Source organism: Salminus brasiliensis, chromosome 1, assembly GCF_030463535.1.
Source record: "Salminus brasiliensis chromosome 1, fSalBra1.hap2, whole genome shotgun sequence".
Classification (NCBI taxonomy): Eukaryota; Metazoa; Chordata; class Actinopteri; order Characiformes; family Bryconidae; genus Salminus; species Salminus brasiliensis.
Genome location: NC_132878.1, coordinates 23409839 through 23434935, shown reverse-complemented (window position 1 = coordinate 23434935; position 25097 = coordinate 23409839). Strand labels below are relative to the sequence as shown.

The 25097-nt window shown below is 40.9% G+C and overlaps 1 protein-coding gene across 4 annotated transcripts in view; it reads right to left on the bottom strand.

The window, feature by feature from the left end:
* abr (ABR activator of RhoGEF and GTPase) overlaps positions 1-25097 on the bottom strand; it is a 192057-nt gene that overhangs the window by 124041 nt on the left and 42919 nt on the right. The window contains exon 1 of one of the 4 annotated variants that reach the window (XM_072674905.1): positions 11194-11286. The exons of 2 other annotated variants lie outside the window; for them this stretch is intronic. In XM_072674905.1, the coding sequence (XP_072531006.1) occupies positions 11194-11254 (61 nt within the window). In that variant the 5' untranslated portion in view covers positions 11255-11286. Of the gene's footprint in view, positions 1-11193; positions 11287-25097 lie in introns of those variants that run through there. One more of the 4 variants, XM_072674921.1, reaches the window with a different exon arrangement.

Genomic DNA, 25097 nt, shown 5'->3' with positions numbered 1-25097 from the left:
TTGAAAGGTTTTCATTCAAATGGATGTAAATACTATTCAAAGTGAGCAAGAGGTAAAGCTGCACGGGGAAGCGGAGGACATTCTGTGGAAACACTCTGAAGGCTCAGCAGCTTTCATGATGCCTTCCAGTAGAACCACACACTGCCGTGAGCGAAACCCTGCAATGGGTCAGTGGGTTATCACAGCAGATCACATTGCAGACTCATTATGGTTTCTACAGCCAAAAAAAACACAACTCTAACACTTTTTGTTTCTGAGGCTTAATGCACTGAGTGTCTGTCAAGTGGACTGAAGGAGTGGTGTAGGGCGTTACCAAATGAAACTTGAATCTGCATTTATTGAGATTACTGATCTATTAATCACTTCATCGGTGTCAAATGTGCTTCAAAATGAAGACAAATAATTTTGTACTTTTGTCATCAGATATTCGTTAATCATACGGTCACGCAAAAAACTTCGTACTCCGTTTTAGTCATTTTTCATGACAAGTGGACAATAAAGAAACATGGTCAAACGCAATTATAGGTGTACGTAAAAGCAACATATCCTGATCATACCAAACTCCTCGTACTTGCACACCAAACCTTAAAAGAAAGGGCTTTGTGACACAAGCACAGCTGCTGATGTCTGTTCAGCTCTTATTCAACTGTAATGCCACCAACAGCAGCTCTGAAAGGTCAGCAGGCTGCCATATGTGTGGTGATGAAGTATGAATGCAGTCTGCTGAAACAAAACAGGACCAAAGAAAGGACTGGACTACGGCGGTATTGCCATGGTGATGGCCGCAGACAAATTTTCCAATGATGTTGAGATAAGAGGAAAGGTACACACGCATGCAGACAGGCACGGACACATCAGTGATTCTGTTTATTTGAATTTGCTGATCACTAAAAGCACAGGCAGCACAATAAAACCATGAGCTTTACGCATTCTGTGGTAAGTGTGAGGAACTGTATGCGTCTGAGCTGTAACCTTGCGGAAATCATGGCTTTAACGATTCAACAAATTAAGATTTTTCAACTGCATATCAGTAATTTAGCTCATTTTTTAAATATTCTATACCAGACAGTATGATTACCACAAAAAAGGTAGCTAGCAAATTGTCCTTTTTGTTGAAGAAAAAGTAGCACGTTATTGCCTTCATTGTTTTTTCTAACAATTAAGTTTTTTTAATTTTTTTTAATCCCCAGATAGTAGAAGTGTAAGAAAGTATCTCTATAATTAACGAATCGTGATATATGTTGCAATACTGCATCAATTCTCAAAACGCAATACCTACGTTAATGAATAGTTCACATGCAAAGATATGGTAGGCTGGGATCAAATCAGGGGTGTGTATCTACCATATTGCCAGGGTCAGGCCAATACACAGCCCTATTGGTTTGCTTTGAAGGAACACACAACACCATATACGACCAGATGGAGACACATTCCTGTGTTTTCTCAATCGTCAAAAGACATTCCATCTCTTCAAGGAGACATTCATTAATCAATGCAGTGCAAATTTGTATAATGTGTCGATAACATGCAATCAATACAATATGTGATTTCATGGTTTCAGATCTTAAACAGATGTTTTAAAGGGCCATTCATGCTGTGTATACACTAAGACTGTACTCAATCAGGGCCTGGTTAATGGTCAAACAAGGGCCCTGCAGGAAGTTTAAATCGGCCATAGTTATACATATAAAAAATAAATAAATAAATAAATAAAAAACATTATTCAGAAATTAACTTCTTTATTATAGGGTTAACCTGAAGTATAGGTTAACAAGCTTAGGGCTTGAAAAAAAAGTCTCATCTCAGTTTAGAATGGATTATCTTATATTGTTTGCATGCAGGTGAATGGGAACGTCTTAGTCTTGATGTAACATCTGTCAAAACAAGACACTTCATAGTGAATTAGAGCCAGGTCCTACATATAGCCTAAACATAGTGGATTTCTATCATCTAAGTAGAAAATAAATAATATTATCGTCACCTAAACAATAATTATTCTATTATTAAGCATACAGGTACCACAAGACAATTACTGTAAATGAGCCAGAGCTAGGGTTAGGGTTAGTTTCTTATATTCAATAACATCCCTAATATAAAACTGTATGGCGAACGTGCTAAAATCAGTTTTTAGAGGAATCCTCTCCGGCATTCCTCAAACTGATGAGTCGTGACACATTGTGTTGAGGTGGATTGTGTAACCTCAGCCCAAGGAGTTATGGGTAGCGTGCTGACGATGCCACCACAGTATTTAAGCAGACCATGCTGGTGTCTTGTCAGTTCCCATTAAACACACACACACACACACACACACACACACACACACACACACACACACACACACACACACACACACACACACTTCCAGAGCCTCTCAAGTCCTGACCGACAGCCAGCCACCGTTTAGACCCGTCGCTGTCAATCAACAACTCGTTGCCATGGCAAGGCACTGGGCTGCCATGACGACCCTTTTATGCAATCAGTAGCTGAATGAGAATGAGGAGGGTCGCAAGCGGTTATTTCTGAGTTAAACGCTCAACATGTTCAACCAGATAAGACTGGAGGTGGACCAACGCCACCTGGGCTGCTTTCTAACACACACACACACACACACACACACACACACACACACTCACACTCCACACACACCTCACACACACCTCACACACCTCACACACACCCTCACACACACATCACACCTCACACACACCATCATCAACATCACACACTTCACAACATCAACCGATTTCACCCATCCAGTTTCGCATGCAGGGGAATGGGAACGTCTTAGTCTTGATGTAAAACCAAACAAGACAATTCATAGTGAATTAGTGTCAGGTCCTACATATAGCTTAAATATAGTGGCTTTCTATCATCTATGTAGAAAAGAACAAATAGTATGGTCATCTAAACAATAATTATTCTATTATTAAGCGTGCAGGTTGAGTGTGTGTTTCTGAAGCTCTCACTGTTTCTCTTTAGCCTGACATCACACACGTTCACCTTCAAACACCCTATTTCTGGACCCTGCTTACGTGGCTGTCTGTCTTTTAGGAACAGCTTAGCCAAATGTACAGTTTCCGTCAACACAAAATAAAGACCCATTTGGTGTCTTTGTTTCAATTCTTAAAGGTTTTCTTACAGCCTTAAACTAAAAGTACATCACATCCCCAAAACATTAGTAGCAACTATCTCAAATCTATCTGTCCATCATTGTGTGACTGAGGGAACACAGGAGCACAATCCACATCCTAAAATCACAGTCACTTTGTGTCCTCACCCTCTTTATGACTCACATCAGCCTCATCTACTCAGAGCAATGAATGGTGTCATCTGCCAGGCCCTCTTGTGTGTCTGGGGACACAAAAGCTTAAAACTCTTAAAGCTCTTTCTGGCTGCCATCCCACTAAAACAAACACACACACACACACACTTGATTTCATGGCATGGATAAATTATGGCAGCCATTAAGGAAGGAAAATGTTGGTTAATTTAATCTGGGGGGTTAATTGCTAAAATGCTGAGGGATATAGAAGTCTTGGCGATGGGACATTGTGATTATTACAGAGTCAATAGCACCAGTCTGACTATCAGGCACTACCAGAAAGTGCAGAAAGTGCAAACAGTGCAAATCTGATACCATTCTGTAAAAAATCCAGCCAGAAAGATCACTGCATTGCTTGCAGAGCAGCATAACGTTTCAGAAAGACATACAGACAGAAAGTTTTGATGACAGCACCGTCCCGATACTAGTATCAGTATCAGGCCAATATCAGATGAAATATCTGGATCAGGTATCAGTAAAAGATTGAATCGGATCCAATTCTGTTCCTAATCTAGCTTGAACTACCCCTGAATTGCTTGTAACACAACACAACATTAGGCAGTGGAGTGATGACAGCTGAAACAGCTGTTTGTTGCTGTGAAGTCCGAAAACGTCTCTCAAATGGTTAAAAATGATTTAAGAGCTGGACTGGTCGGGACAGAGAAATCAGCAGGGTTAAGAACACTAGTGTACATAATTCATTTGGAGGAACAAATTAGGAGAAAAAGCACCAGGTTCCCAGCTCCACAACAGCTAATAGACACCTGTGCTGACAAACATCGCTTGGTGACCGTTTTTTATGGTGGCAGATTAGCCTGAAATTTGACTACTTCTTCATTAAAATGTTTCAATTATAAATAACTCATTTCATAGCTTTGTACTTTTTAAAGAAAACTTATTAAAATGGGCATCAGTGTATATCTTTAGTATCTATATGGAAAAAAGAAAATGTGGCATCATGCCTGTCATTTAGATGATAGATAAAAGGGAACCGCAGCTTGCTGTAGGGCTTTTACAGCAGGGCACAGGCAACGGTAAACAAATTGATGGATGCTTCATACAAAAAGCTCCAACAGCAGTTAAAAGGCTTTTTTTTTAGTGAAGGCTCAGTTTGACTGAGGTCGACTGGTTGGCTGGTTCACACATGATACAGTAGCAACATCTGACAGCATGATTGATGAACATAGCCCATGGTGCCAACAGCGAGATGAAATGATTACAGAGAATCTCAAAACAACAAAAAAATTTATATGGATTATTAAGAATAAGTTATATATGTGTCTGGCTGTGTGTGTGTGTGTGTGTGTGTGTGTGTGTGTGTGTGTGTGTGTGTGTGTGTACACAGAGCCAGTTCAGATAGGCCTGGCCATCAGCAGCAGAAGCAGCTTTTTGGTGTGTTGGTGTGTAAAAGGCTGAGTGGTTGTAACCCAATTTGCTGCTGTTGGGTGAGGAGAATTCCCACTGCACTCTGACACACAGCCAATGAGCTCAGCCCTCCACTCTTTAGAAGCACTGTGTGCTGAGACGCAGAGATGATCTGGAGCTTCACACCGACATAGTCAGACCGTGCCGAGAAACCCTCTGAAACCTTGGCCTCAACCAGTCTCAGCTCTCTACAGGACGAGCCTCAAAACACCAAACATAGTGCAGCAGTTACGAGACAGACATAAGATAAAGTATGAAAAAGAAAAAAAACTGCAAAAAGGAAAGAAAAAAAAGAAATACATGAGAATAAAGAAAACACATAGAAAAAAAAAGGAAAAATTAAACAGAAAAATAAAAAAAGGTTGGAAAAAAGAAGGTTACAAATAACAAATTAAAGAAAAAGAAGAACAGGGAACAGAAGGAAATACCAAAAGAAAGTAAAGAATAATGAAGGAAGGGAAAAAAGAAAGAAGGTAAAAAATAAAGAAGGAAAGAAAAGAAGGAAAGAAAAGAAATAAAGGAAAAGAGAGAGAGAGAGAGAGAGAGAGAGAGAGAGAGAGAGAGAGAGAGAGAGTGAGTGTGTGTGTAAGTGAGAGTAAGACCGTGAGAGTGAGAGCTATGTCTCAGCTATCCTTTCTCAGCGTTTTTCTACACAGTGATAGCTGGCCAAGCATGTAATGCCTCGCTTTCCCCCCGCACTTCCTCTCCCTCTCTGACATGAACAAATGAACAAAGGCTGGCGCTCTGATCGATGTCATTCTCTGCCCTTTTGAAGTAAAGGCTCTTCCAATATCTGTCTAGATAGGTCTACCACGCTTGTGTCTGCCTGTCTATGCGTGTGTATGCGCGTGTGTGTGGGCCTCATCTGGCAAGTGGGACACAGAGGGGTAGCGGGGTCTCTGCGTGTCTCACTTGGGACGTCATTACGGCCCATGCAGACGAGGAGAGAGGAAGGAAGAGGAGGAGTAGAAGATAGGAGAGGAGATGAGGCAGTAGCAGAGAAGATGAAAACAGCATCATTTTACTTCATGCTTAATATTTTTACGCAGCATTTGAAAACAGCAGCTGCTCTTAACACTGTGGGAACGTCCCATAGTGACCACCATTAAGGCTCAGGATTACTGTAGTAATGAGGCGTGACTACATTGAGGAATCATAACAACTTCTTATGCACCTTATTTTATATCTTTGCTTACTTTGTGTTAGAACTTCAGGAGTAGTATAATAGATTCAGTTAGAGATGTGTTGGAAGAAGAGTGTTAAGGAGCACCATATAACCATCCACCGTCTCTTAGGTTAGCTCTTATGCCAACGTCTTACCTGACAGCATCCCAAGCACCAGACACATCCACTGTACAAACAGGAGTTTCTTCTCCGCAGAATGGTAAGAGCAGACATATGGCCGTTAAATAGCTCTAGATAACGTTAAATAGCCTGTTGGAATGTTTGGTTTTATGATCAGTGTCCACAGAGGTAGCGCCCATACCATACGATACGGCCATAAATCATTTGATACGAAATGGCCAGAAATTGTAATAGTGGTGGAGGACATAACCTAATAAGATGATAAGACAAATAAGATTAATAGACAAAGGTGGTAAAATCCATTTACTTTCATTTACAGAAGTGATCATTTTGGGACACTATTTTAGTTACGACATTGAAAACATATGGAAGGTAAAAGAGAGAGAGAGAGAGAGAGAGAGAGAGAGAGAGAGAGAGAGAGAGAGAGAGAGAGAGAGAGAGAGAGAGAGAGAGAGAGAGAGAGAGAGAGAGAGAGAGAGAGAGAGAGAGAGAGAGAGAGAGAGAATGGACATGGATGAAAGAAAGTAAGTAGGAGGGATGGGGGTGGGGTGGGAGTTTTTTGGGCTGCTGACAAATTCGCCAGTCCTACCATCTGTGCTCCTCTCAAAAGACGAGGGAAAGGAACCAACACTTCAGCACACACACGCAAACACACACATACCGCAGAAGACAGGAGAACAATCAGACAACAATAAAAGCCTGATTCTTTCATCCAACGTCAAGCAGAAGCTTTATTCTCCACCTTCTCCTGCAGAAGACTGTGCTTTCGCTTCTTCACCATCCTCATCATGAGCCACAAAGAAGATGAGCGAACACTTGTTAAAGCTTTCCAAGACTGTTTACACCACTTTAGCTGTGTATGTGAACGTGTGTGTGTATGTGTGTGTGGCAGTGGTATTGATGGTCGTGTTTGGCCCTCAGTCTTGGCAGATAAATCAGAGGTTTCACAGTTGCAGAGTGTGTGTACTGTTTACCCATCTGAGAGGCTCTTTAAGTGATCACCCAATAATCAGTACACTTCACACTGCTTCAAAAAAAAAATCCTGGTGTACACACACACACACAAACTGTTCTTTACATCAATCTCAAAATCGATTAGTTTACACTGTTTACAAACCCACACATCTCTCCTAAGACAGACATGTGTTATAAGCGACAGAAGTAGTGTAAGCTACTCACCCTTACAGTCACTATAGTGGTAAACGGCAGGGTCCATCTTAAATACCTTAAGCTACACTCTTAGAAAAGGGGGTTCTTCAGGGGTTCTTTAATAATCCCAATAGCATGACAACTCCAAGAACAACAGGGATGCTTAAATGGTTCTATGGTTGGTTAAGAGGAGAAAAGGGTTTCCAATACTATATTAAACCCATTTTTCTTAGATTGTAGAGAACATAACTGTACCATATTTACACTATATGGACAAAAGTATGACACACCTACTCAGTCATCATTTCTTCTGAAGAGAATCAATAGCCATGCATGCTAAATGCATTCATCAGAAGCAGAGTCCACAAACATTTGGACATACAGTTTATCTATATTGCGCTACATCAGACTTCCACGCTGGCTAGTATTGCCAATGGAGGGAGTAATGTGGGAGAGAAAGACATCCTATCCACCTTTCATGCTCTATTGGACTCCTGACAATGGATGGCATCGCTGGGGATTGAACTCCTGCCCTTCTGACGACAGGGGTCACTCACTAGCATTTGGTGTTTTCTTATTAGGTTTTTTTGGATATTAGCATCTGGCTGACAGACTAAAAAGAAAACTCACCAAAGCAAATAATGTGACACTAATAAGCCAGAGCATCAAAACCACCTGCCTAATTTTATGTAGGCCCATTTCGTAAGCCTTTGGCACAAATGGGGGCAGTGGTGGCTCAGCGGTTAGTGTGTCGGGCTATCGAGAACAAGGTTGTGGGTTCGATTCCCGGGCTCGGCAAGCTGCCACTGTTGGGTGTGTGTGTGTTCACTACCACAGATGGGTTAAATGCGGAGGACATATTTCGCTGTACACTGTACACTGTACAGTGACAAATACGTGCACCTTTACCTTTATCTTAAATGACTCGGCACCAGTTCACTGGGTTGTCCTTCCTTCTAGCACTTTCGGTAGGTTCTAACCACTGCATACTGGGAACACCCCACAAGCAGTTTAGTCTTGACCTGACTTGAACAAAATAACATTTGTTCGCAGATCCTGAACAGGTTAAGTTCTTAAACATCCCAGAAGTGGTTAAACGCTTACAGGCCTAATTCTCACGTTGTGCTGACTGACATTACAGTTCGAATGAATGGTCAGTCAGCTGTTTGCTTAAGTCAGTGCTAAACATAGACACAGGACAAAAGCCCTCCTATTATTCAGAGCTTCTAAAACTGATCACAAGCTAAAGGATTACTTAGTAATGAAACTATTCTGTAATCGTATTACGTTGTGCAATGGTGTTCCAGGAGAAACAGAACATTTGAGCGGTGTGACCTTAAAGCCCCTTTGATTGCAGCAGAAAGGGTGGGAGGAACGGTTGAAATACAGCTGTGAAAAGGAGAAACACTTTGTGATCAGTATTCCCAGACTGATGAAGGCACATAGGCACATAGGCACTTGGCGATGACTCAGTCATGATAATAACGTGATATATTGTTCTATGGTTAAACTTCAGAGAGATTTTATTGGTGGGAGGAAGAGAGGAAGCGCGAGAGAGAGAGAAAGAGAGAAAGAGAGAGAGAGAGAGACAGAGAGAGAGATTTTGCTTGCGCGATCTCACCGATAACAAGCAGCAGTAAATCAGCTTAAGCACCATGAGTGGTGAAAACGGATGTTCTTTTCTAAAGGTCACTCCACAACCGAAGACTACACACCTGTGAGCAAACAGAAACCGGGGAAACATTAGGCACCTCAGTGCACTGCAGTGGTTCCCAGTCCTGGATATTCCTGCCCAGCACATTTTACTGCTTTCAGCTTAGGAGGACCTCATTAATCAGGCCTCAGGGGTGGCAAACACTAGACAGCTCACCATTTCATTTTAATACTGGGCTGCGATTCTATAGAGACTGACATAAGCTCCTTTCACACATGTACTTTCACCTGAGCATTTACCAGGGATTCAATGGGAAGGGGTTCAGTGTGAACGTGGGCCAGAGTGGAAATTCTGGTAAAAGTTGACACGGAGCACAATTCCCAGAAAAGCAAAACGTCTGCATGAAGCCTTTGCTTTTACAGTCGGGTTTACTGTTTTCAGAGAGAAAATACTGGTGGTGAAGGAGGGGAGGTAGGTTCACACTGCGCTGTTCTGAAGGCAGACAAAATGTGAGTCGCAGCACGCTGTTTTGTTTTTGTTTTTTCAGACTGCTGCATTTTATCAGGCTGCTTTGGCCTGCCCTTCTCCCTGTTGCTAGGCAACATTACCGTCATAACTGTCAGTCATTTTAGCACACTAGCACTTTACTATGTACAGGCAGAGTGCATAACTAGCTGCTATTCATTCGAAAACTTGATGCAGCCAGCAAAAACAAGCTGGACCAAAATGTTTTTGTTTGTTTACAGTGCGATGATTATTCATGATGATATGCAGACACCAAAACATCCTCCATTACAACTGTAACAAAAGTTTTTTGTTTTTTTTTCTATTTCCAAACCTCTGGTCTGATTGACCTGCACCAATTATGCTCATAAATACAGCTTCTTTACCATTTTGAGAACCGTTTATGTTAAGAACATCAGGTTCTGTGTACTGGGATCTTGTTGACAAGCATGACACAAAACCTGAAACAGTAAACGTATCCTGATAGTAGATGGGATCAGTGGATGGTGGTAAGTTGCCTGTTGTCTAAATGCAGAGATCGGAGCAAGACCTGCGGACCCCACAACTGGTGAACTAAAGAGTATGTGCATATTGTCCTTGCATCTCCATTTTTGACATTTCTCACTTTTTGACCCAATATGAATCTGTTCTTCACATGGTGTCAAAATGTCATGATGAACTGAGCAATAGAAATGCTCGTTTTACTTTGACTTCCATTGAAAGTTAGAAAGACTTTTTTCCTTCTCCTGGAAAGTTGTCATTTTGGAGTTTTTTGCCTGACAGTAACGATATAAAACCAGAGCGAAAACCGCTGTGAAAATAGAAGAGTGAGAGACTCTGAGAATTTGACTTTCGCCTGCTGACAGTGATAAGAGACACCCTTCTCAAACGCCACAGGCACCTGGCCCAAACTGTTACCATGGCAACAATGCCTCACAACCTATACGGCCCAATTAATCAATGATAACGTCGCAAAGCTGTGATGATCTATATCGGCGCCGCAAAACTCCCTACCCTACTGAGAGAAAGAGGCCGACTTCTCCTCATTCTGTTAACTCAAATACACAACTTTCTGTCCCATACACTGCTGTCCAACCCAATCAGTGGCAAATGAGCAGTTTATCTTCAGCGTGCTTTGTATTCTTCAATTACAACAATGTTTTACGATGTGAAAATGTGCCTGCTTCAAGCACAGCAGACACAAAAGGTCACAATAATGAACAGACAATTTCATAAGACGAGAGGCCGCCCATTTGTTTCTTCCTCCAAGTCTGAACAGCACAGCTGGGAGGAAAGCTGCTGTTTGGAGGGCTTTTCATTAGCTGGATGTAATTAGCTAGATTACATGAGTACTAAACATGGCACACAGTCAAAAGCAAGTGGGTGATAACAGCCAGACCAAGAATAACATAACATGTAAATAACATGACTCGGAATGTATTATATATATCAACATTTGCACCAATCAACACCCCCACGCCACCAACAGAACGCTCCTTCTACTCCCCCATTTAGATCAATTTCATCATGCTGATATTTGCTCTTCTACTTTGTGGTCAAAACTAAATCAGACACCTTTGACAGAGCCTCAATGTCCCCTCTACTATTTACCAACCCTATCTGGATCTGTAACCGACAGTGTTCATCAAACAAAACTGCAGTGAGCTCCAAAGCCTTACTGATGCTTTTAAGCCGGGACATGCGGCCACAGCCAGAGAGAGAGCTCAGCTTGCATCAAGCCGCACGGCATCTCAGTTTAATACCTCCAGGAGGATTCAACCTAGTGTCCTCATCAAAGAGAAGAACACATCAGTACCTCCAAAAAACACCTCACCTCCTACCTCTCTGTCCATCTCTGAATCATCCCACTGAATGGCAGTCGTGGAGGCGTGCATCAATCTTTAGCTGCCTCTGCTGACAGCAGTGCTTAGCCTGAGCGATGAGAGCGAGAGAAAGAGTGAGAGCGAGAGAGCGTACGAGAGAGAGTAAGAGAGACACGAATGCAGGAGAAAGGCAATGAGAAAACAATGTGATGAGACCAGGGGGGAAGGGGAGGGCGGAAGAGGAGGAGGGTGGTTCACCTAGGAAAGATGAGATGAGAGGAGTTTTGTGGCCAACTGCTGGCAAGTTCACACAGTTCAATCTGAATTAATATTCCAGAGCTTTCTAATTGGCTACAGCTGTCTCCACACACATTCTTCATCTAAACAGGACCATGCTACTGCTGAGGGGATGTTCAGAGAGATGCAACATGCAACAAGTCACAAGCAATTCATCGGACATTATTTAAAACACCTCAAGAACCTCTACTCTATGTAATCTTGTCAGTTTTACTGCGTTTGTGCTGTTGTCTGTGTACATGTGCTGTCCCCTTAAAAACATAATACTGCAGTGTGGTCACGTGACCCCGCTCCGTCCATCTTAAACAGAGCCAACTGAGCCATTCAAGCAGCTTATATAACTGTTCATTAAACAGAATCAATCAAATATTCAATAATCATGATACTGATTTCAGATCGAACTGCCCAGCACTATGTTCATCCAAATACCATTCATTTCCTTCAGACGTCACAATTTTACAGCGTGGGACTACTGTTTCAACTCATCAGGAAAACTAAGATTACATATTAAAACCTTTAGGCAAATTTAGCTAAACTTTGAGAGCTGCTTAATGTGAAGCATCCTGCTGCTCAATTGCAACACAGCCACACCAGCTGAAATTGTCTCGACTTCAGTTGGTGTAGCGTAGTGGATAACATAGCCGCTAGGGTTCAACTCTACAGTGGGTCTTTGGGCACACATCTCCGAATTCTACATTCACATATCTGCATACCAATAGTCAAATTTAGGTTACTTTGGATAATAGCAACAGCCAAATGCTATAAAAGTGAATGTAAAACAAGGTTCACAAGACAATGACAGCGCATCACATTATCACGCCAAACAACAGAACTTTAAAGTGATCAACAGACAAGAAAATAACACAGAACTTGCTTTACTGTTTATTGGATGCTTGAGAAGATCATCCAGATCCTCTTTTTGCAAGACTGGTAGTTTTTCCCTTTTCTTCAGCTAACCGGGTCACAACGTGTTTCTCACTTGAGTGTTTTTCTGTAATCAGCTGGCCTATCTAGCCAGCTAACGCTAACTGTTGATGATTATGAATAGCATTTATTCTCCTCTGTTATCTTGCTGTTATCATGATCTATGTAGCTAGAATATCCATGGTCTCTTTTCTTCACTCCCCATCATTTTACATGAAGCAGAGACTTCTAAAAACCAAGAAGCCACCCTTTATGAGCTTTCAAAACAGAAAGTCAAACATACCCCAAAGAAGCGCAGATAGACATACAGATTGACAGATAAAAGACAGGAAATATAAATGACGGGCAAGAATAAACTGCAAATATACAACAGAAAATTGCATGTTGTACATTAGGTGAATATAGCCAGAGTGATGCAATGCATCAAAGAATATATACTTCTAATTTGACTAATCTAAAGTGTAATCGCATGTTCTGTTTGTAGCTTTTAACACATAAACAACAACATAAAACTACTTGCATATAAGTCTTACTGTGTAAAAAAGTACCTTGTCCAAATGCCATGCTGTTGTATGTGGACTATGTTGCTGCTGTCTGAGTTTTTGGCAGAATAGAGTGCTCACTTGAAATCGTTACACGTGATCGAGAACAACAACAGCAGTTTTTGCCAAAGTGGAGGAGTGCACTCACACTCGCACACACTGGTACACACTTTAGACATCTGAAGTAAAAGAGCAGCATCGATTTGACTTTGTTCCTTGTCAGAAAGGTCAGATTGCACAGGCGTAAGTTTAAAAAAACCCATACACTGTGTTCTGTAACGGAGACAAAGTGGAGTAAGGCGCGAGAGTGAAAGCAAGAGAGAGCATTGAATCTCACCATGAGAGAGTTCTGGCATTAGCTAGCTGTCCTTAAGGCTGGCATGTGCAGAATGATTAATCAGGTCTGGAGAAATGCCCTCTTAGACCCCAGATGGAGCAGCAGATGTACATGACTCTACACTCAGAGGCTACTTTGGGGTTGGAGGAGTTGAACATACTACAGCTTGTCTGGTACTGTTCATCAGTCTCTGATCACACAGGTGCTCAACCTGAACAGGCCTTTTTAATCTGGGGTCCCTCTGGGAGCTAACGTTGAGAGTCAGCTAGGAGAGAATTTTCAAAACCACACCTGCATACAGCTCAGGAACATCCTGTTCTGACTATAATCCCACCCACAGCACCAAGATTTGAACCTGAATCTGGCCTCCATCAACTGAAGGCTGAATAAAATGTCTATGTCTTAATAACAGGGCCTGATAAGTTATCCTGTAGATAACAATGACAATCGGCAATCAAATCTCACAATTTTTAACAATCTAAATGAACATCTTAATCATCAGTGATTTATAAAGTTTTGACTACACTTGATCGGTTAACTGATGCCATCAATCAATGCATTCAATAAATCGACTGGCCGCTTTAATTCAGCTTGTGAACCTCAGTGCCAACCACACTGATTCCAGAGTACTAGATTTTTTAAAAAATACCGTAATAATATGAAGAGAGGAAGCATAAAGTAGGGAAAACTAGAGCAGGGTGAATGCAGGCCAAAAGCCACTGAAGACAAATCCAAACATAAAACGTAAACCCGACCCAAAACACATTTGAGCAGTGATGTCCTAAAACTACTGGCTACCTGGCTTCTGTAAGAAACAGATAGTATATCAAGCTCTTGTTCACAGCTGTCCCAATACTGTATAGTTCTGAAAGGGAGAGCCGTAAGAGTAAGTGTGTCAGCAGCTGACTCAGCACGACTTCAGCAATTTATCAACATCTGATGGTCTGGCGACGGGTTCTACTAATTTTAGATTTGAGATGGCTTATTATAAATAATAAAGAGTTTCAAGTGAAATCGTACACTCAAGCCGGCAACTGCCACGGAAATGAAGGAAAGTACAAAAGCATGAACACTGATAAAAGCAGAACATGGTAAAGAGGAAAGTGAGTGGAAAACGAGAGGGAGACAGGGAATATGTAGGTTGGGGGACTTTTTTGAGTGTATGATGTGTATTAACAGTACTCCTAAAACACAGCACTAATGCAATCAATCATAAAAAGCCTGACTTAGACCAGTTATAGCAGCGTAGTGTACAGTAGCTGTATTGAAGGACAACTACTAGAATTCACATGCTAGTCAGCTCTAACAAAACTAACAGAGGCAATAAGCTACAGATTCACAAAAAATCAAGAACCAGAAAGAAATTTAAGGTTAATGTAAGTATGTTTAGGGGGGGCTGTAAGGAATATGGCAAAATTTTCAGTTTTTCATCAGACAATGTGATGTTTGCTTCCAGAATTTGAAAATCAAATCAATTCTTCCCTCTACCAATGAAATGTACATCATGCCACTGGCTGCAACACAAGCCCTAAGCATGAAGCTGAACAGTTTGAGAAGTATTCTTTTCATTAAATTCTGTACCCTTTTTTTCAAAGATACTTTTGCTCATTGCAGCCACAGATAACAGACTTATTTTCAAATTCTCAATGCAGTAAAATATTACATCCTACATCCACTGTTATGGCTAACAGCTATTTCTTAAGAGCATTACACACTAAGGAAAAATGGCTTTATTGTAGCCTCTAAACGCATTCTCCTGCTTTGTGGGCATTCATTTTTGTGTTAGGCAGCTGCTTGGAGGAACCCATGGCTGCTGAGACCTTGTTGGGACAATGTTTGAGAATTTGCATCACCTTTTTTTTTAAATCATAATTAATAGGTATGTTTGTCTTCTTGGCTTATTTCTAAAAAAATAAAAATAAAACTTTAATTCAATTCAATATTTTACGCATGTATTTTGTCAATTCTAACTTTCAAAAAACTATATTACAAATATTGGGTATTTAATGAAAATGTCTTTAAGCATCATTAAGTCATATATGATGCGAGCTGTGGTTGTGCATCTTCCACTATAAGAGAGCATCATGCTCTCCCAGGCTCTTAAACCTGCCCTTACTAATGGATGCCAACCCTTCAACTCCTCTTCTCTCCCGTTTCCATCCCCCTACCTCCCTGTGAAAGTGTCTTCTGCTTCAGTGACCCGAATGCTTAATCATGCCTCTACTTCCTGGTGAAGTGTAAACAGTCGAGGGATGCCATTGGCTAAGCCTGCTGGTGTGTGGTCTGTAGGGCTGTCATGTGATTGGTTAACTCTTTGAGAGGAGAGTTTAGAGAGGCATCGGTTACCAGCTGAGGAGAAAGGAGAAGGGCAGGGCAACCCCCGAGATCTGAGAGAAAAAATATATATAAATATCACACACACTCACACACACACACACACACACACACACACACACAAACCAAGCCCCTACAGACAAAGAATCCTCCACCACAAACCTGAAACAAACAGGCTCAGACAGTCTGAAATACACACACACACACCCACCCCTCATCCACGACATATCACCCCTTCAAGCATAAAGATACGATTTGAACTCTAGTGCAAACAGTGCAAGAGTGCTTCTGGAAAACACACACACACACACACAGACACACATACACACAGACACACACACACCGTCTGCGTGAGTCTTGCACTGTAAAGTCAGCTGCGATCAGCCGTCACTGGGTTTATCCTCGACTAATAATTGTGAATAGAAGTTCATGTGACAGGGAATGGGGATCATCATCTAAACAAAGACCTTAAGGATTAAACAAGCAGTTAAGACACTTTGACAAAAGAACACTACACACACTCAGCTGGCAACTGACTCAGCGAGATAAGAAGAAACACCCATTAACCAAACACTATAAAACAGCATGATTAGTGGCAATGGTGGTATTTTTGGACTGTAGATAATCAGCAATAGCATGTGTAAATTAGCAGCTACTATTCATTTCAGATAGTAGATTTCCTAATGGTCTTCTCAGTGTTCGCTGTATTTATTTATATATTTTTTATTTTTTGAGTGAAAAGCATCTTTAACCTTTGTTGAAGTAGAGAACAACACCAGAACTTTATCATGAGTATCTAATAAAGCTCTGTAGAGTCTTGGATGTCTGAGATGTGTTATGACTCACATTTAGCAGGAATAACTGCAATAACACCCAATGACATTTCTGCACTACATCGCACACTAGTCTACCTAAGCTGGTGGTCTCATCTTCCTTTGTTTCATCTTTACATTACATTTTCCCACAACTCAAAAGGGGTGTAAATACTGCAACACATGATCTTGAGTGGATTAGTTTACATAAGCAGATTGAGACTACCTGAACAGTTCAATGTGCACCAGAACCACATTAACAGAGCATTTAAACCAAACCTGCCAAAGCCTGCCAGTGAACACACACTTAAAACCAATCTTATCCACCAATGTGTCTCAACTTCAACTTCTCTGCAGAGCTCAATAATAGCGTAGTCATAAGTAGTGATGTAACAAATCATGGATTACTGGCATCTGCACAGATCACGCTGCACGGTTTGGGCCATATGTGAACCACAGATTTACCACCCAAGTTTAACCGTAACAGTGTGGAATATAGTTTTACTGCCGCTGTTACACCAAAATCACTCTGGTGTGTGAGTAGAATTCTATTAGTGAAAGGTGGGAGTCTCATATGAACACGGCCTGAGTGCAAAAAATCTTATAATCAGAACAAAAGAAAATAGAAAAACAATACATGTGCATGTGACAAACCAAATCAACCGATTAGAACAAACCGATTGTGTCAAAATAAGTCACAAATACAAATAAAAAACAGACTGTATCAAAATAAAAGCCACTAATACAAATGAACAAAATATTATCAAACCGAAAGCCACAAACCGAATTACTGTCTCACATTTGTTTATATTTGTTTTGCTGATCCAAAAAAATTATACAATTTATGACTCGAAAACTCAATACTGATGATGTAAGGCAGGCAGGTGCTATCTTACACACACACACAGCGAAAACAAGAGAAACTCCTGCATTCACGCTTGCACTCAGTGAACCCCTTGTACAAAGCAGTGGGCGAGAAACAGCTCCTGTAGGCATTGTGTGTAACTCCTACTCCGCTCCGCACCCGGCCAAACCCTTAAGGACCTGATCCGAACATGAAGATCCGGAGGACGGAAGCTTCAGCCCTGCAGCCTTTAAAGCCCTGGCTGTTCCATAACAGCCATCAGCCATGGATTAACAGCATGTATGGGCACTCATAAAAACATCCCTGCCTTCATACTTTTGTTGGCTTTTTTCTCGTGTGTCTCTACCTCTTTCTCCCTTAACACAGCGCTTAAAACTGATCTCTACCCAATGCTGAACGTCGTTCCAGTGTTTTCACCATTTTTCTTTCTCCATCTCTCTGTTTAGACAAGTGCAGCAGAGGGTTCATGGAGAGCTCTCAGCCTCCGTTTCTATAGTTACAGAGAGAGGGAGGTGGAGAGGGAGTTTAAAGATAAGTATGAAACACCACAGCCGGACTGATAAATGTGTATGAACTGCTAGTTAAAGCACGTTCTGGTGCACATTCCCAAAAATCACAGAGGCACAATTTTGTGTAGCCGTCTCAAGTTTAAGGACTCAAAAGCACATCACCAGCATCAAAAATAGCCTAGATCAATGTCACTGGATCTCCAGGTGTATATATTTAGGAAGCTATATATACACACACACGCACATATGAATACATAAGCCCAGTACAAGCAGCGAAATAAAAATGATCAAATTGAAGTTTAAGTGATATTTCATTTAGAGGTGTAAAACCATGGGTCTCTTAGGAGCAGTATACTTTATGTTGTGAACCCAGAGATATCCACATCTGTACTGGCCACCTGGGCCACCATGACAAATAATCTTGTGGTTAAAATGAAGAATTTTGCTAGAGTAATATTCACACATTCACACAATATGTTTGAGATTCTATGTTTTAAAATGGCTAAAGAATTTTGTTCAAAAATATGAGCATATTAATATTCTTAGAATCAATTACAATCAATGAACAGCAAGTTGTGTACTGCAGGCTGTACTGAACAAGAGAGAGATGGTGCTGTTGGTTGCTAGAGGCCATGGGGAGTGTGTCCTGTGGTCAGGTAGGACGGATGTGTTTGAGAATACTAGCAGGCTGCAGAGTGAGCCACAGCGGAGCCATTGATCCACAGCCGGCCTCACACTGCCACACACACACACACACACACACACACACACACACACACACACACACACACACACACACACACACACACACATACATCCTCTGTGTGTTGGAGATAAATGAAGCCTGTGTACAAAACCAGGACAGAGCAGTCCATTACGATCCCAAAGACTAAAGAAATCAAGACAAATGTGGCTTACTCTCTTCATGAGATTCTCTCAGTATGATGGAGAGAAATAAGCAGTGTATTCTCGGTTAAATGGTTCTGTTGTGTCTGAAGCCAAGAATGTGTAGTAGTATCTACTTATTGTATATATGAACACTTGTTGAAGCGACAGTGATTGTGTCTGACTCAGAGAAAGCTAAGAGGCTGCAGTTTAAACATTCACACAGAACATTTCTCAATAAAGCAACAATAATGAGTGGCTGAAAATGTATATTGTGTTAAAGGTTAAATGGTTGCATTTTCAGTTTATTACAGCTTCCACCTATTTCTCATGGAGAGGGTCGCAGTGGCAACAGGCTTAGAAGGTCAGCCCACACTTCTCAATCCGTGGCCACAAAACCCCAAGTCAGCTGTGGCGTATGATCCCTCCAGCACATTCTGGGTATATTCTAGAACAGTTATAACAGTTATAGCGTCTCTATTCGGAGGCTCTCCAACAGCCTAGCTCCTTACAATAACCCTGGTGAGCGTGTCCATTATTGCAGTGTGGATGTGTGGCCATATTCTTTCAGGAATGTCTGTTGACTGGTATACAAAAGGCTTTGTCCAAGGACTAAGCTTTTCCTTCACCATTCGGAGCTAAGCTTTAGCCTCACCACCTGCAAAATCACTGCCACTGCCCCAATTCATTTGTCAGTCTTACAAGTATTACTTGTCAAAAACATCCCAGAAAACTCCAGGAGAAAAGTTTTGCTTTAGACTTGGAGGGGCTGATTTTCCCCAGTCACTTTACACTCACTATCATATATCTTGCCTCGTAGGTCGTAAGTTTAGATTTATGTCAAAACACAGTTATCAGATATATGGACATACAAGTTGAGGCTATAGCACACATAACGCAAAGCAAATAATCTCCAATAAAACAAAAATGCTAATGTTTTGTTCCGAAACTTATAGTTTAGAGCAACTTCATACTTCATACATCAGAACATCTGTTATCCACAAAAATAATGCCAATGCTGGTAAAAGAAAAGCCTAAAACGGACATCGCCAGCTTTATATGTTTAAACCGCTGCTCTATGTTTGCTCCTCAGAAGCCGATTCTGCCACAACTGTTGCCACATGCTCCAAACAGCTGTTAATCTGAGCCCACTGTGTGTAGCTCAAAATCCCACCCAGTCAGGGATTACAGGCAGTACAGTTTGACTGGTGGCACGTCTCCCTTCTGCATTTGTAGACTCTCTCTCTAACATAAACCCACCCTCTTTAAAGCATTTTCTCTTTGCAGATGTGTGACTGTGAATCAGCTTTGGCGGTTGTGGTATCTGTTATGTGCAGAGAAAGTGCTTGGCTAAATGAGCCCAAAAGCACTGTGAATATGGTGTGATAGTATGAAGACTGGGCCAAACCAAAATTGTAGGGCCAAGATATAATTATATATATATATATATATATATATATATATATATATATATATATATATATATATATATATATATATATATAATTATATTCTACATATTGTAATATCCTATTGTAAGAGTTTGGGCAGCTTGCTTTACAAGTTTAGTATCGTAAATTCTGCTCAGAACTAATTATTATAGAACTAATTATTATAGTTATTAACTTGTTTTATGGTTAAAACGAGTATTTAAATATTTGCATTATTTTGGGCATTTAGTAGACAATTAGGAACTGGCAACAATATTTGCTGCTAACTACTGACAATCATATCAGTCAGTAAGGTCATTTTGACCATGAATTATATGATATATGATATGGACCATTTTTGCTACAGTCCACTTTGACTCTGGCAGGCGCAGAATGATGACGGCTCACAGCAAATCAAGAGTAGAAGGTCTCTGGTACGATGCGTGTTACTACACTAGGGGGGCTGCAGGTGTAATTCTACTTCTTGATAGGAATGAGCAACGGTTTTCATTACACAGAATGATGAGAGGGGGATTGTGCCTATGCCTGAGAGAGAAAGGGTGAGAAAGTGAGCGAGATATGAAGAAAGTGTCCGTGAGCGAGAGAGAGAGAGAGAGAAGAACCCAAGAGAGCTATAATGTCAGAGGCAGTGCCAGTTTAAGAGCTGCAGTTAGTTGAACATGTAGCTTACAGCGTCGAGGCTGCAGAAGCAGGCCAGCATCCAGAGGGATGATTTAGCACTGCTGGGCCTCAGAGCACAGGCTGGAAGAGAACGGACACTGCTGCTGGATAGTTGTGTCTGTGTTCACTGACCATCAAACCAAGAAATGTGTGGATAAGTCACATAAGAGCTGGACTAGGACTAGCCTATCATTTAAGCTGGATGATTAATTAATGATTGGATAAAAATGTATTTTTTACTCAGATTTTACGCATATTACAGGGTGTTTTTATACAATGGCAATTTCATGATATCTGATTTTTTTTTTTATTGCATTGACCTAGCATATAGCACTCGTGAACATCAAGGCTATGACATTTCAGTTATACAAGCTGTTTTGGGTAATGTGGGAAAATGGCATCCTTTTTTGTTGCATTCATGCAGTTTGTGTAAACTGTTAAACTCTCAGGGCTCTCAAAAATGTTGCACTAATGGGGTTGACTTATTACAAAAAGTAAGAACCTGTCACACTGTCTGCTTTGCTTCTGCAGTCAGCAGTGGATACAGTGTTCCACAGTGCTGTGTACTGCTATCGAACCTGACTCTTGCTATGCACTCCAGGCCTGAAAATCATCATTCTGTTCCAATTTGTACTAGCTATATTAAGGAATGACCGTAAACCAACAATTAACTTAATATCCCAGAGCATATCCACTACTGTGCATAGGTTTTGCTTAAACACATTATTTAAAACCATTTGTATTTGTAAACAAAATAATAAATAAACACACATCACATTAGAACAGAGGTAAGTAAACATGCAAGTAGACATCTTGGAAACTAGTCTGAAGGGCAATGATTGGTTCCAGACCAGCCAGAACATGGATGTGTTCAATTCCATCCCAAGCTCACCTGGTTAAACATCATTAAGCACCAATTTACCAAACTAGAAATAATACTAGACTTAAGGAGAGCTTTGGAGAGGTTTTAACGAACACAGTGATGTAAAACCATGAATATTTGTATGAATTGTGTGTATTTAATCAAATTCAATTTCACTTCATTCATTTTCTACACAATTTGGAAGGGTAGAAGCCCAGCGCATGTCTCCTCTGTAAAGCCAGCAACTGCCTCTTTTTAAACGGCCACTGATGCAGTATTGCCAGGTAGCCAGTGCGTGGATGCCCAGCCGATACAGCAGCTTACAGACGCTTGTGCCAACCAACATCACACTGGGAGTGTTATCAACCCACCCCTGAGAGAGCAGGTTTGCGCTCTCTCCGACTCCAGCTTCTGATGGCAAGCAGCATGACTCCAGATTCAAACAAGCGGCCCTCGGATCATAGCGGCAGCGCCTTAGTCCACTGAAAAACACTCGGACTAAGATATTGGCACAATACTGTATGCATCTACTGTTCACATGATCATTTTTTACAGCTTCACCAGTTCGCAAATACTAAGCAATCACAACATTTCCTTCAGCAAATCCTTCACGAATTACATTACAGGTCCTTCCTAGGTAAAACCATCAAACCTGACATACAGTGGCCTACTGGCCATACTCCTGAACAGGAGAAGATAGAGATATACAGAAAATGACAGAAGAGCAACTGCACATCTTTGTCCCACAGGTAAAGCTTTGTGTCCTCCGATACTCCCTGGTGACATTTCATACTGGGGACAGGGGAAAACTGAGGATACAGAGAGTCATGCTCTAATGGACCTGAACCAGGACACATACGCACACACACATACACACACTTACTGTCTGTCTTACTTTCCTGGCTGTCAGTGACTAAAACACACAGAGAGAAACAGAGCAACTTCATTTCCATAGAGAGGAGAGAGGAAGCAAGGATGAACAATTGCGTTAGGAGAGAAAATCTGTGGGAGATTTCACTTTCAGCATAAAGAGCTGTTGTACTCCTATTTCTTAAACAGTACATATTGGTAAATCAGCAGAAATAATTTATTTTCTAGAAATATGCATAATTCCAGCTCCCGGAGACGGCATAATGCGATTACATTCTTTTCCAACTTATCATCGCCTTAATAATATTGATATTAGCCTGCCCAGTTACAGTATGGGATCTGCAACGAACCTCTTTTATTAGGCATGAAAGCTGCTTAATATTTAATAATCGCTCATAAATGTTTCAGCAGCTCTACATTTTAAAGCGAGGTCTCACCTGGGGTCGGAGAGGCACAGAAATAGGTTAACTGCACCAGACGACACTAGCCAAGACTACTGTTATTACAGTAACTAATGATGTGTTAATGTGCTCTAAACTAATTACGTTCATTACAGTGGACACTGGAAGTGTAAAAGGGAGACAGTGGTGGTCGGAAAGAGATTTCGGAATTTGCCTTAGTTTCAGTTCACTGAAGAAGACAGCAGTGGACAAATGGCTGGACAGATGTTTTTTTATGTCCCCAGTGATCTCTATCTGCCCTGTAATATGGCACAAGACACATGCATGCATTTTCAAGTCTCAATTCAAATCTAAATCCCCCAATCCCCCCTACATACTGCATTCACTCAACCTCTGATTAACATAAGCTCATTCTGATATAACGAACAACAAATAAACAAACAATCAACAAACAACTAAACAGCATCTGTTATGTAACTCTAATCCTGCTGCTGGCTGTCTGGGGGCTCAAAACACCACAGCACTCCCAATACTGATTCATAACATGAGCACTCACACACGCGAACACACACAACATGTACACACAGAGAAAATCTGTTTTTAAATGAAGTTAGGACCTACAATCGAGTCCATAAGTATTTGGACAGTGACCATGATTCAGTCAGCTTTAACTCAAGGCGGGTTAACAAAATGATTGCATAATCCACATGGGAATGACAGCCATTTTACAGGATTGAGCAATTGGACAATTAACTGATGAGCAGTTTCATGACCAGGTGTGGAATGTATCCTTAATTTATGACAAATTAAAAAGATAAAGATCTGGAGAGTATTCCAAGCATTGAATTTGCATCTGAAGGCTGTTCATACAAGGGATAGATATGTATGTAGATATGTATATTATAGATATGTAGTGTATAGAGGCAACAATGCATTTATTCGGCCTATAAACCAAAACAAACCTGTCAGAGAGATAGCAGAAGCTTATGGAGGAGTGGGCAGATCAATGTTATATTCTAAATAAAAAAAAGGACCGCACTGGTGAGCTCAGCAACACCAAAAGGCCAGAAGGGCCATGGAACTAAAAAAAAAAAAAAAAAAAAAAAAAAAAAAAAAAAAAAAAAAATGGCATAATACTTTTTTGGTCAATTAAAAACACCTGCACAACACCTAGTCAAGACTCTCGAGGTGCATCATTGTCAAAGTCTAAAATCAAGAGTCGCCTTCATGAATGTAAATATGGAAGATTTACCTCAAGAGACAAAAAAAGGTGAAAACTCAAGATCAGAAAGGCCAGCTTAGACTTAAACAGTAGAACATTATTTTTTTCTCATAAATGAAACCAAGATTAACTTGTACCAGAATGGTAAAAAGAAAAGAGAATGAAGAGGAAAGAAAGAGTTTCACGATCCGATGCATAGCATATTATTTGTTAAACTTGGTGGAGGCAGCTTGGTGGCATGTCCAGCGTCAATGGAACGGAAATGGAGTCACTGTTGTTTACTGATGCTGAGACTGATGAACAAATCTATCATGAAGCTCTAAATTTCTGCTCAGATTTAGCAGTTGGTTGGATGGCATCTTAAGACAAAGAAATTGAATGTTCTTAAATGGCAGAGTTGGTCACCCAACCTCAACCCAATTTAGCAGCTTTTCACTTACTGAAGACAAACTGAAAAAAGACAGAAAAACCCACAAACGACCAGCAACTGAAGACTGCTACAGTAAAGGCCTGACAAGGCATCTTAAGGGATGTAACTCAGCATTTCGTGATGTCCATGAGTTCCAGACCTTAGGTAATCATTGACACCAAATGATGTGTTTGGTTAGTCTTATTTTTCTCTGTTTTTTTTTTTTTTTTTAAAGAAAACCTACACACACACTCTCTTACAAAGCATGGTTAAACCACATGGGGGTGTATGAGGTGGTTTAAATTTGAGGGTGAAAATTGAGGGAGCAGAAGGAGGGAGTTTAATAACATGTGCTGGGACACCTCCCTTTCTTCTCCTAATTCCCCCATCATATGCATTAATCCACTCTCAACACACACACACACACACACACACACACACACACACACACACACACACACCATGCCCCATGTGCCCGCAAACACAGATCTGATAGAATTCAGTGTGAAATTGGTCAGAGGGAGGGGTGTTTATA